Here is an 11015-nt window from a genome sequence, read left to right as displayed (position 1 = left end):
TTGAGTACCCTTTTTTGGCCATGCCACAGTATCTTAGTTTCCCGACCAGGGAGGGAAACCTTGCCCCCTGTAGTGGAAATGCAGAGTCTTAACCACTGAACCACCAGGCAAGTCTCAAGGAAGTCTATTCTTATGAATAGAAAGTACTTTACATAACTTTATATAACCTACCTCTAATACCTAAGTGGACCCCCAAACCCTGAAAATTAGGTCTTGTTACTGGGTGTTCTTTGGAAGGACTGATGCTAAAGCTGAAACTCCAATACTTTGGCCACCTTATGCGAAGAGTTGACTCATTGGAAAAGACCCTGATGCTGGGAGGGATTGGGGGCAGGAGGAGAAGGGGACGACAGAGGATGAGATGGCTGGATGGCATCACCGACTCGATGGATGTGAGTCTGAGTGAACTCCAGGAGTTGGTGATGGACAGGGAGGCCTGGCATGCTACGATTCATGGGGTTGCAAAGAGTCGGACACGACTGAGCGACTGAACTGAACTGAACTGAACTGATCTTTCTCATGCAAATGGAAAAACTGAGGCCCAGAGTTTAAGTGACTTGCCTAGGACCATAGAACTAATAAACTCCAGAGCCCAGAATTTTGGAACCCAGTCTATCTTAATTAAAGTTCCAATTGTCTCTGGAACTCTGACTTGATTGCCCCAAGTTTTCATTCTCTCTGCATTTCTGAATTCCCTTTGCACCTAGAATGGTGATATACCTCCTGGGATTTGATTAGATGCTGCTTTGTGGGGCCCACCAACTTCCTGAGTGTTCATTCTGTCCCAGCCAGAGGACAGGGACCACGTGTCTCATGTCTTCTCTTTCCTAATACTGAGAGGAAAACAGCAAATACTCAATAATGAGGCAGAGAAGATGGGGAAGAAGGTGAGAGGCAAGTGAGAAAGGGAAAAAAAATCTCAGAAGCACAATGAGTAATGGAGATCAGAGTCCTCATCATCATGAGTGATAAGAGCCCTTCTAAGAAATGAGCTGGAGCCTTTGAAAGCTCCCAGTGGTCAGACCACTTCTGAGCACATCCCCAGGCCCTGATGCAGGGGGGCACTGGGATCGTGTGCTGGGTCCTCCCTATCCTCTCAAACTTGGACTCCTTGCTTCAAACTCTCGTACCCATCAACTCACCCCACCTCCCACACTGCTCCCAGCCACCTCCACTTCTTCAAAGACTAACCCCCACTAGTCTTCCCAGTTTCTGCCCTAACGCATCCCAGGCAACGCTGCTGGCCCTCCCCCAGCTTGGCTCGCTGCCCTGTTCAGGGCCCTTCCTCCAGGGAGCCTCTGAACAGAAAAGCACAGTGCTGTCTGCCTCCTGCCAGGTCCGTGTGGTGCCTGAGTCATGACTGCCAGCATTCCCTCAGTCTCCACGCACGAGCCTCCTGGCTCACTCCACAGTCCCTGTCCTGCTGCTCCAACTCCCACAGCCTTTCTTCCTCATCTCCCTTTCTTCTTTTCCTTCTTACCTTTTTTTCCCCATCAGTTTTAGGCCTGACATTGGTATTCAGAGTGAAAGCAAAAGTGTTAATCCTTCATCTGACTCTTGCAATTCCATGGACTGCAGCCCGCCAGGCTCCTCTGTCTATGGGACTATCCAGGCAAGGATCCTAGAGCGGGTTTCCATTCCCTTCTCCAGGGCATCTTCCCAACTCAGGGATCGAACCCATGTCTCTTAGGTCTACCTGCACTGAAAGGTGGGTTCTTTACCATCTGAAGGCAGTATTTAAACCCACTGACCCTCAAAGCTAGAAAAGCTGCTGACTTCTGATCTATGACATACATATAATCATATATTCATTAACTTACTTCTTTGCTTATTTACTTTTTTTGGTTTGTTTTTGTGGGTTCATTTCATTTTCAAGAAACCAAAGAACTTTCCCTGTTTCTCATCTTTGAAGCCATTGCAAAGCAACCTCACAATGACTCCCGACACTCTCTGCATCTTGCTAGCAAGCTGGGAAAAACTGTCCCTGCACCACCAGGGGGCTTCACTGGTGGCTCAGCTGGTAAAGAATCCACCTGCAACGTGGGAGACCTGGGTTTGACCCCTGGGTTGGGAAGATCCCCTGGAGAAGGGAAAGACTACCACTCCAGTATTCTGGCTTGGAGAATTCCATGCACTGTTCGCAAAGAGTTAATGCCGTTCTAAACTGGTGAGGCAGAGGTTTCTATCTCTGCTCCATAATACTTCCTGGAGTCTCAGGGAGTGCCTAGAAGGACAGGAAAAGGACAATGACATAACACCTGAGTAACTGTTGACTCAGTGACACCTGGAACTCTCTCAATGAGCCCGTGCGTGTGTTCTCAGTCCCTTTAGTTGTGTCCAACTCTGTGCAACCCTGTAGACCGTAGCCTGCCGGGTTCCTCTGTCCATGGGATTCTCCAAGGCAAAAATACTGGAGTGGGTTGCCATGCCCTCCTCCAGGGGATTTTCCCAACCCAGGGATCGAACCTGTGGCATCACTTGCATCTTCTGCATTGCAGGTGGATTCTTTACCACTGAGCCACCTGGAAAGCCCCCTCAATGAGCCCACTGGAGAATTTGGATTCTCCAGTATTCTGCATGTCTACCCCAGACCCGTCCTTTCTGGCCCTTTCCTGAACCAGGAGCTTGGCCAGGTCTTGTCTGTCTTCTTGGCCTTGTTGGTCCCCTTCTCAAGCAGCTTACAAAGTTGCCTGCCCCTCATCTCCCCTAGCCATCCAGTGATCTGCCTCCCACTTCTCACACTGTACCTTAGCCAGCAGGTGCTCTGAGAAGCCTTCATAATTATGAGGTCCCCAAGAGACCCATCCAGGCCCCCTGTCACTCCTCACCATCAAGTGCACTGGGAGATGACAACTCAGTCATCATAAACATGGGGGAAGAGGAGAACAATGAAAGAATACATGTTCTGTGGGTTAAATGCACCATTAGGCAATAACCTGGCAAATCAGAATGTGGGGCATTCTTCAAATCAGCTGGCCTGAGTACTTCACAATATCAGTGTTATTAAAATTAATGAATGGATAAGGAAACTCTGCCAGATCAAAAGAGACTTAGGTGAATACAGTGTGTGAATCCTGAAGATTCAATCCCTGACTGAATCCTGGTTTGGAAGAGAGAAAACCACGGAAAATACATTTTTGGAACTGGGTAAGTTTGAATGTAGATTAAATATTAAATAATATTGTAGAATCGTCGGACTCAAAATTTTGATGGGGGGATGTGATAATGGTACTGCTGACAAGTAAGCCAATGTCTTTGTGCTTCAGAGATACAAGTTGAAGCATTTAGGCAAAGTGTCAAGATATGGGAAACTTACTTTCAAATAGCTTAATAATAGCAAAATACGTATATACATCTAAAAGAGACAAGCAGCTCCATGGAATTAACAATCATTAAATATAGGTGAAGCACTGATGGGTGTGGTACAGTTATGTCAACGTGTCTATGTGTGCAAAATTTTTCAAAAGTAAAAAATTAAGGGGGAAAAGAATAAATGCTCCAAATGCTGGCCATGTACCTCGTCTCTGAGCCAGGGGCTTTCATATATTGCAAAAGATCCAATAAGGCCAACAGAAGGGGATTTTTTAAAACCTACTTGGTTCGAGCAGCTATGTTATTTCTTATGCAATGGAGATGCCTACTAATTTTAGTTAGGCTAACAGGTAAAAAGTTTCGGCTTGTCCATACAATTAATGACACTGGGATGCAACATACCTTGGGTGAGGCAACAGCAGGCAGCCTGGAACTAAAAGACAGCTGCTGTTCATGTACAAAGTGTACAATATCCCAAGATAATTGAGGGAAGACCATAAAACATCCCTATGTTTATTTGTGCAAAGCATGCCGCAATATCTTTCCTTGGTGTGTCCATTCACACGGATATGTCAATCCTGGACCCCAAGTCCCAGGAAGGCAGGGACAGTATCCAAATCACTGCTCATCCCCATGAGGCCTCGGCCAAACAAGTGTTTCATACGGCAATGAAAAGTTGGCGGTGACGATGTTGTGAAACGAACATGTGTCTGACGGAACGTCAGCGCACACGCTCCAGCCCCACAGTGCGGAGGGCTTGTTGCTGTTGCTGGCAGAACCTGGCATGATCTGTGCAGCCCAGTTACCCTCAGATCCTCCTCTTGGAGCTTTTCCATGTACTCCAGCATCTGCTCCTTCTCCTGTTCCCGCTGTTCAGCAAGCAGCGATCGCTCCTCCTGGTTCTTTTCCATCTGTTCCACAATGTGCCGTCTTCCTCTGAGAAGAAACAGTGCCACGGTGTCTTAGAAACCAAGAGCCCAGGTCTCTGTTCTAACCTCCACCCAAATAACACCCACAATGGGAGGTATTGTAGGGACAACGTGGTGAATGCCCCCTAAATACCACTATGTTTCATGAGCGGGGTCAGTCCTTTCTCTTCCGAGCTCCTAATGCTGGGGGCTCACCCTTCCTGAGATTCCCGCCCTGCATTTGTTTGTCCAAGAGTGTGCCCATATCATAAGACACCTTCTCCTTTCAGTACCTGAGGTCTTCTGAAATCCTACCACCTCCCAAAACTTCCCAGAGTAATCAGAGGGAGCGACCTTCCCAAGCTGATTTCCCAGAGTTAAGGAGCCCACAGTAACTCCTTTCTCCGGAGCATCTGCTCTCAGCCAGTGTATCTTGTCGTCCCACTCCATCTACCATGCCTAGTTAGCTAACTGTCCTTCTTATATCCAATCTCATATTTTAAGACCATCGGCTGCTGGTGTACAGGGCTGAGTCTGAGGAATTCTCTACACTCAGTAGCACCCTTGCTCAACAATAGAAAGCAGAGAAACCAGATTCTAGAGTCAGTGCAGCCAGTGACTCCCTCTGCATTATTGGGATGTCAACAACCTTGGAAGCATCTAGATCCCATGATCTCTGAGTAAAGGCTGGGAGAGTGGGAGAAGATGCAGAGGAGGACAAGTATCTTCGGGAAGGAGTATGACATTGACATTCAGATAGTTCTGTTGAATGGCTTCGTGACTCCAAATGAAATACACTAGAGCAACGAGCAGAAAAAGTTACATGGAATCAGGTTTAGACCCAGTATAAGGACCAGGTCAAATCATTAGAGCTGCCTAAGAAGGCAGGGATTTCCCCTTCATTGGAACTGTTCATGCAAAAGACGAAGAGCCATTTAGCCATGAAATGAACTTTTCATGGAAGCCTACTGTATGGACCAGTACCTGCTAGCAGTACACAGATGAATGACCCAAGAGAACAGAATACACATGGGGAGACAGAGCTGCCACTCAGTGTGGTACAAGGACTGTTTATAGGGGTAATTCTTGCATTATATGGTTGGCATTCTAAATCTGGGACACTATGATTCTATAATTTATCTGCTTTGGGACTTGTCCTCTCCTGCAAACTGGAGGGGATTGAATTTATTCATCCTAACTTGTATTAGGCATTTACTACAGTCCAAACATTCTGGTAGGTCAGAAGCCAAAGAAACAAGACAGGGACCCTGCCCTCAGTGAGCATACAGCCTGGTGAGGGTCAGGGAGCCACAGCGCAAAGAGGGGCGTGGCAGACCACTAACACAGTGTAGGGGGCCCAGAGCAGGGAGGCTCGAAGCTCGCCCAGTGGAGTCAGGGAAGTTTCTCAGGGGAGGGGATAGCAAGGCCACATTATGAAGGAAGAGAGAGCATTTTCCGGGGTGGGAGAGGAAAAAAAGAAAGAGAGGGTATTCAACACCGAGGGAACAACAAAAAATAATGAGATTATATGAAGACCTGGCATGCTGGGGGACATGAAGGAAAGCCTCCGAGAATGGATGGCAAGAAATGATGCAAAATGAGGGTGAATAAGGGCCGTATTGTGAAACACCTGTTGTGATCTTAGAAACAAGCTTTAAGACGTTCTACAGTTGTTTGGGGTTGGACATGTACACACTGCTGTGTTTAAAATGGATACCCAACAAGGACCTCCCATATAGCACATGGAACTCTGCTGAGTGTTATGTGGCAGCCTGGATGCAAGGAGAGTTTAGGGGAGAATGGATACATGTATATGTATGACTGAGTCCCTTCGTGGTTCACCTGAAACTATCACAACATTGTTTGTTAATTGGCTATACTTCAATACACAATAAAAAATTTAAAAAAAAAAAGAAGTTCTGTGGCTTTCTGAATCATCCCATAAAAGTTTTGTGATAATAACAAAGGATTATAATGACCATTTCTCATGTCCTTCTTCTCTGAAAGGCTATATGGACCTAAAGACACATGGAAAAGACTTAAAGAGGGAAATGTCAAAACCACCTCTTTACCGGATTCTCTCCTCTCTCCTCTTTCTGTCTAGCTCCTCCTGCCTTTGAACAGATTTCTGCCGCTCCACCTCCATCATCTGATCCAACCGCTTCTCCTCTGCATCCAGTTCTTTTTGGATCAGCTGCTTCTCCAGAATTTGGGCATCCCGGATGGCATGGCACTTGGCATTGAGGATGATCTGGAGAGTGGAATTGAACTTGTGGTACTAGGTCTGGGAGTAAGGATGGGGATGGTTGGGGGGAGTGGAGTGATGTACCACAGGGATGTGGAAGCTGGAGTGGGGAGAAATGGGAGCAGAATCCCATTAAGAGTGCTCACAAGCCCAGAAAAGCAATAGCATCTTTCAGGGTATTGGGTCTAGTGTTTGCGGTAGAGGTGGGAGGTCATGGATCACTCTTGGGAATAAGATGAAAGCTATGGGTCTTCTCCTCCATAAAATTCACTTACATCTATACACACAAAGTTTCCATAAAACTTTAGAAGTTCATGGTCCCCTTAGGGACCCCTGAACCTCAAATGAAGACCCACCCCCATTCTACTCTTTAGGAAAATAAACATTATTGCAGAGGCCAAGCCACTAGATTTTTAAGCTAAAAGAGCCCAACCTGACACATAAGGAGATGAAAAAATCACAAGCAATCAATAAGAGCTGTGGAGTAAAAGCTTTGGAAAATAAAAGGAAGCATTAAAGAGAGAAGATTTACCTGAGAAACAGAAACTCTGGATGAAGAGGCTGGGGAGTCAGCATTTTTCATTTGGCCAGGAAGTGAACGACATGCAAATGAGTAACACAATGGAATTCAAATGAGCCTCTGGTCTTTATGCTCTGGCTAAAGGAAGCACTTTGAGCACAACAAAAACAACCCCATTGTCTGCACCATCGTATGTGGCCAGAATTGAACTAGCAGGATAAAGATACAACAGGTATTTTTCAACCCGCAGTTCGCAAAGTATCTCCCGTATATTAGCATATTTCATCCTAATAATGCAGCTTAGTAGTTTCGCCACCCTCATTTCACAAACAAAGAAAGTTTGGCTCAGTGAGCGCAAGTGACTTGCTGAAGGTCACACAGCAGGCACTCCGTAGGTGCAGCTCTCCCCGACCCAATCTACTCCATTCGCCTGCCAAGGCCAGCCCCTCACCTTTCAACCCTGCACCCCATATCTAGCCCATGCTTTCAGGCGTGTGAATAACAGATAAGAGGAGGGAGGGATTCCCTGGTGGGCCCGTGCTCAGGACTCTGTTCTTCCACTGCACACGGCATGAATTCAGTCCCCGGTCAGAGAACTAAGATCCTGCACACTGAGAGGCAAGGTCAAAAAAGAGAGAGAGATGAGTGGAGGGAAGGAGCATGGAGAGCCCACCTTTTTCATATCCTTCAGCTCTTCCTCCTGCTCCATCCGCAGCTGGTTGGCTCTCTGCAGAAGGTTCTGGGCCCTCTCCTTGGCTACCTCCTCCAGGTCGCTGAGCTTCCTGTTGTTCCTCCAAACCATTTCCTTTTGTTTCATGATCTTCTTGCGTGTGGTCACCGTGTCCTACGGGAGCCACGCTGGAATCAGCGGGGACTTACTCCAGTGCTCCGTGCCCTGGGCACTAGCTTGGCTGCTGTGGGTGACCTCAGGTGAGTTTCACATCACCCCATCACACTGTCATAGCCCAGAGGTTTCCCAGCCTGGTGTCCTCACCCCTCCCCTGGCCCCACAGTTGCTCCCACCAGATCTTTATCCTGTAACACATCTTTAGCACTTTCACACCTTACTTCAGGGTCCCCTAACTAAAGCTCCCAGTCTTGTGGGAGGCCGGCCTCTCCCCAGCCCTTCTCTTCAACCCCCACTCTGCAAAGATGGGGTGGGGGTAGGTACCACAATGGCTTCCTTCTCCTTCTTGAAGGCCTGCTCCCTGGCCTCGAGCTCTTCTTTGGTTAGGACGTGGGATGCCCATTTGATCCGCTCAAACTCCTCAGGGCTCATGATAAGGGACTGCCCGGAAGGGTCCTTGGTGGGAATGCTGACACAAAGAATGAATAAAATTAGGCAGGGGGTGTGCGGTGGGGGCCGGGGGGGAGCTCTTAGCACTACTCTGCAGGCTGCTCTGCTCTCTACCCCACCCCCATCACTGCCCATCCTGCCTCAGAGAATCAGGCAGGAGAGACAGCGGAATGCGTCCACTGGGGAGAAGCGGTCTCAGGCAAGGTTAGAGTAGCATTACCGGCTTAAAAAAGGAACATTTTTAAGGACTTTGTCTAAAAGGTCCAGGTCACACGTTACCTCCTCTGCACCCGCCCCCATGTACCCATACACACCCACCTCCTCCCCTCCGCTGTCCCTGCCTGTGTTGTGGGCAACATCTGTTTGCCTTGCTAGATCACAAGCTCCTGCGGGATTCAGGCTCTGTCGTAACCCCATGGGCAGCCCGGTCTCTGGCCCAGCACTCACTGGGCACAGAGTGAGGACTCAAAATAAAGCTGCCACGTTGAACTTTTAAAACAGATGATTCCTCAAGAATGACATAAAAAGGGCAAGGGCACGCCCAGCGAGGATGAAGTGGAGGCCAGTGAGAAACGAAACCATCCCTGTGCCTCCAGCCCAGAGGGAAGCTTTGAACCCTAAATATTAATTAAAATCAACAATAGCCAGAGACATGTCTACAGACTTTTCTAGCTGCCCAACGCATTCAACAAACCAATAGGTAATTATAATGATTACAAACAGATGACATACATTGGAGATGGAGCAGAGGAGTGGGCATAAAGCTGCTTCTGGGTGAGGCGTCTAACAGGCACATGGCAAACAGACGCAGATGGTCTGAGGCAGGAAGTGAAACCTCATCCCGTAAAACCGGCTGGGGAGAGGTGTCCAGGAGGTGGACACATGAGTAAGTGCCCTTGAGGCTTAGCCAAGACCTTGTGTTCCCCTGGGTGCTGTGGCCCCAAACAGCCTGTGATCTGGAGTGACCAGGAATGATGTGAATCTGAGACAGCATCTCGAGCTGTTCTCAGAACCCTGACAAGTTACCCAAGACTTCACCTCCAACGTGTCTTTAGGACTGGACCAGTCCAAGAAGGAGCCCTTGGGACTTCTCTGGTCGTCCAGTGATTAAGAATCTGCTTTGGCTTAGTAACAACCTAGAGGGGTGGGATGGGGAGGGAGGTGAGAGGGATGTTTAAGTGGGAGAGGCCATGCGTAAACCTATAGCTGATTCATGTGGATGTTTGGTAGAAACCAATGCAATACTGTAAAGCAATTATCCTTCAATTAACAATAAATTAAAAAAAAAAAAAAAAGACTCTGCCTTGCAATGCAGGGGACGCTGGTTCATTCCCTGGCTGGGAACTATGATCCCACATTTGGCAGAGCAACTAAGCCAGCACACCACAACTACTGAGCCTGCGCACGCTGGAACCTGACATCCCTCAGGACTCAAGGAAGATCCTGTGTGCCCCTACTAACACCCGACACAGCTAAATACACAAATAAATAAAGAGAAGGAGCCCTTTCTTGGGCCACAAGCGTGTCTGCAGGGCTGCTACCGCATCTGGTCCTTCAACACCAGAGCTGACCAGACGGTGCTCTTGGACCTGTGGACCAGCCGTGCCTCCCCAGATCGCGACACAGGATGCATTTTCTGGGAATTCAAGTTTTTAGTGAGTGGAGCCATAGTTGGAAGAACAGTTTAGAGAATGGAGCACCAGCAGAAGAGCTAAACCTCTGAGTGACAGGGTTGGCTCCCTTCATGTGACTGAGCTGGGCCTAACCCCACATAAGGGGCCCAAGCAAGGGAGCTGCTCCAGTCAGGAAGCCGTGCTGAGCTAATCCCAAAGGAACCCCAGAGCTTTGGGGAATTTCCTCTTCTGGCCTCAGAGCCTGGGAAGAAGCCCTGGGACTAATTAGGCATCTGGTCAGTTTTTCCTTTGCTTCAGATTCTGGATTTGGCCAGAAGGAAGTGACTCATCTGGACATTTCCCCGACCAAGTGCACTATTCAGGGCTCAGAAGGGACCCCCCTCCCCAAGCATCTACCCTCTACCAGCCCCATAGAACCCACAGTAGCCAGTAGCTGGGAATCAAGGGCAGTGGCAGGAATAGATACAAGGCAGGGACAAGCAGGTCAAAATGGAGAAGAAACGAGAACCAAGAAACCAAAGGCAGGAAATGGATAGGAAAGAGGTGGGGTCCACAGTGACAGGACGAGACCAGGTGGGCTCCCCGTCCCCCCCACACAGGTCCTCACAGAAGGGCTCCGTGCCCTGGGTACTCACATTAGCTCCCGGACCATGTCCCGGGTGATGAGCTGGATGGTCTCCGGCTTGTGGTCCAAGCCCAGCGCCGTGAGAGTTTTCTGAATGGCATGCTTATCTCGGAGCAGCACGATGGGGCTGTCACTCCGGGTCAGGGGCTGGGGGGTAAGGAAGGGCAGCTTAGAAGCTGGTCACCCCACTTCTTGCTGGTTAGCGGAGGGTGGCATCTGCACCCCATCCAGTGTCAGGGGAAATCAGCTGGAGCCCAGACTGCAGGAGCACCCAGAGTAGCCAGGGCACTGAGCAAGCAGCGTGGCGGCCAGATGTGCTCTGTACCGACCAGCTCTTCTGAAAGCAAGGCTTCTCTATAACTCGTGCAGATACTCCCAGAGGGATGGAGGCCCAGGGAGAGGTTTGCTAGTGTGTGTCCATTCCTAACCTGAAACCATCAGGAATGAAAATCTGGGGTCTCTTCGTTCTTCTCC

At 48.8% G+C, this 11015-nt stretch overlaps 1 protein-coding gene across 6 annotated transcripts in view; it reads right to left on the bottom strand.

The window, feature by feature from the left end:
• Positions 1–11015, bottom strand: part of CFAP45 (cilia and flagella associated protein 45) — a 29325-nt gene that overhangs the window by 9949 nt on the left and 8361 nt on the right. For 4 of the 6 annotated variants that reach the window (XM_019988328.2, XM_019988291.2, XM_070783721.1 and 1 more), the window contains 5 exons: positions 10552–10688; positions 8157–8301; positions 7659–7829; positions 6293–6471; positions 4119–4248 (listed from right to left, as the gene is read on the bottom strand). In XM_019988328.2, coding sequence (XP_019843887.1) covers positions 4119–4248; positions 6293–6471; positions 7659–7829; positions 8157–8301; positions 10552–10568 — 642 coding nt within the window. In that variant the 5' untranslated portion in view covers positions 10569–10688. Of the gene's footprint in view, positions 1–4118; positions 4249–6292; positions 6472–6997; positions 7027–7658; positions 7830–8156; positions 8302–9320; positions 9405–10551; positions 10689–11015 lie in introns of those variants that run through there. The other 2 variants (XM_019988299.2, XM_019988314.2) reach the window with 2 other exon arrangements.

Source organism: Bos indicus, chromosome 3 (assembly GCF_029378745.1).
Source record: "Bos indicus isolate NIAB-ARS_2022 breed Sahiwal x Tharparkar chromosome 3, NIAB-ARS_B.indTharparkar_mat_pri_1.0, whole genome shotgun sequence".
Taxonomy (NCBI): Eukaryota; Metazoa; Chordata; class Mammalia; order Artiodactyla; family Bovidae; genus Bos; species Bos indicus.
This window is presented reverse-complemented; position numbering and strand designations above follow the sequence as displayed.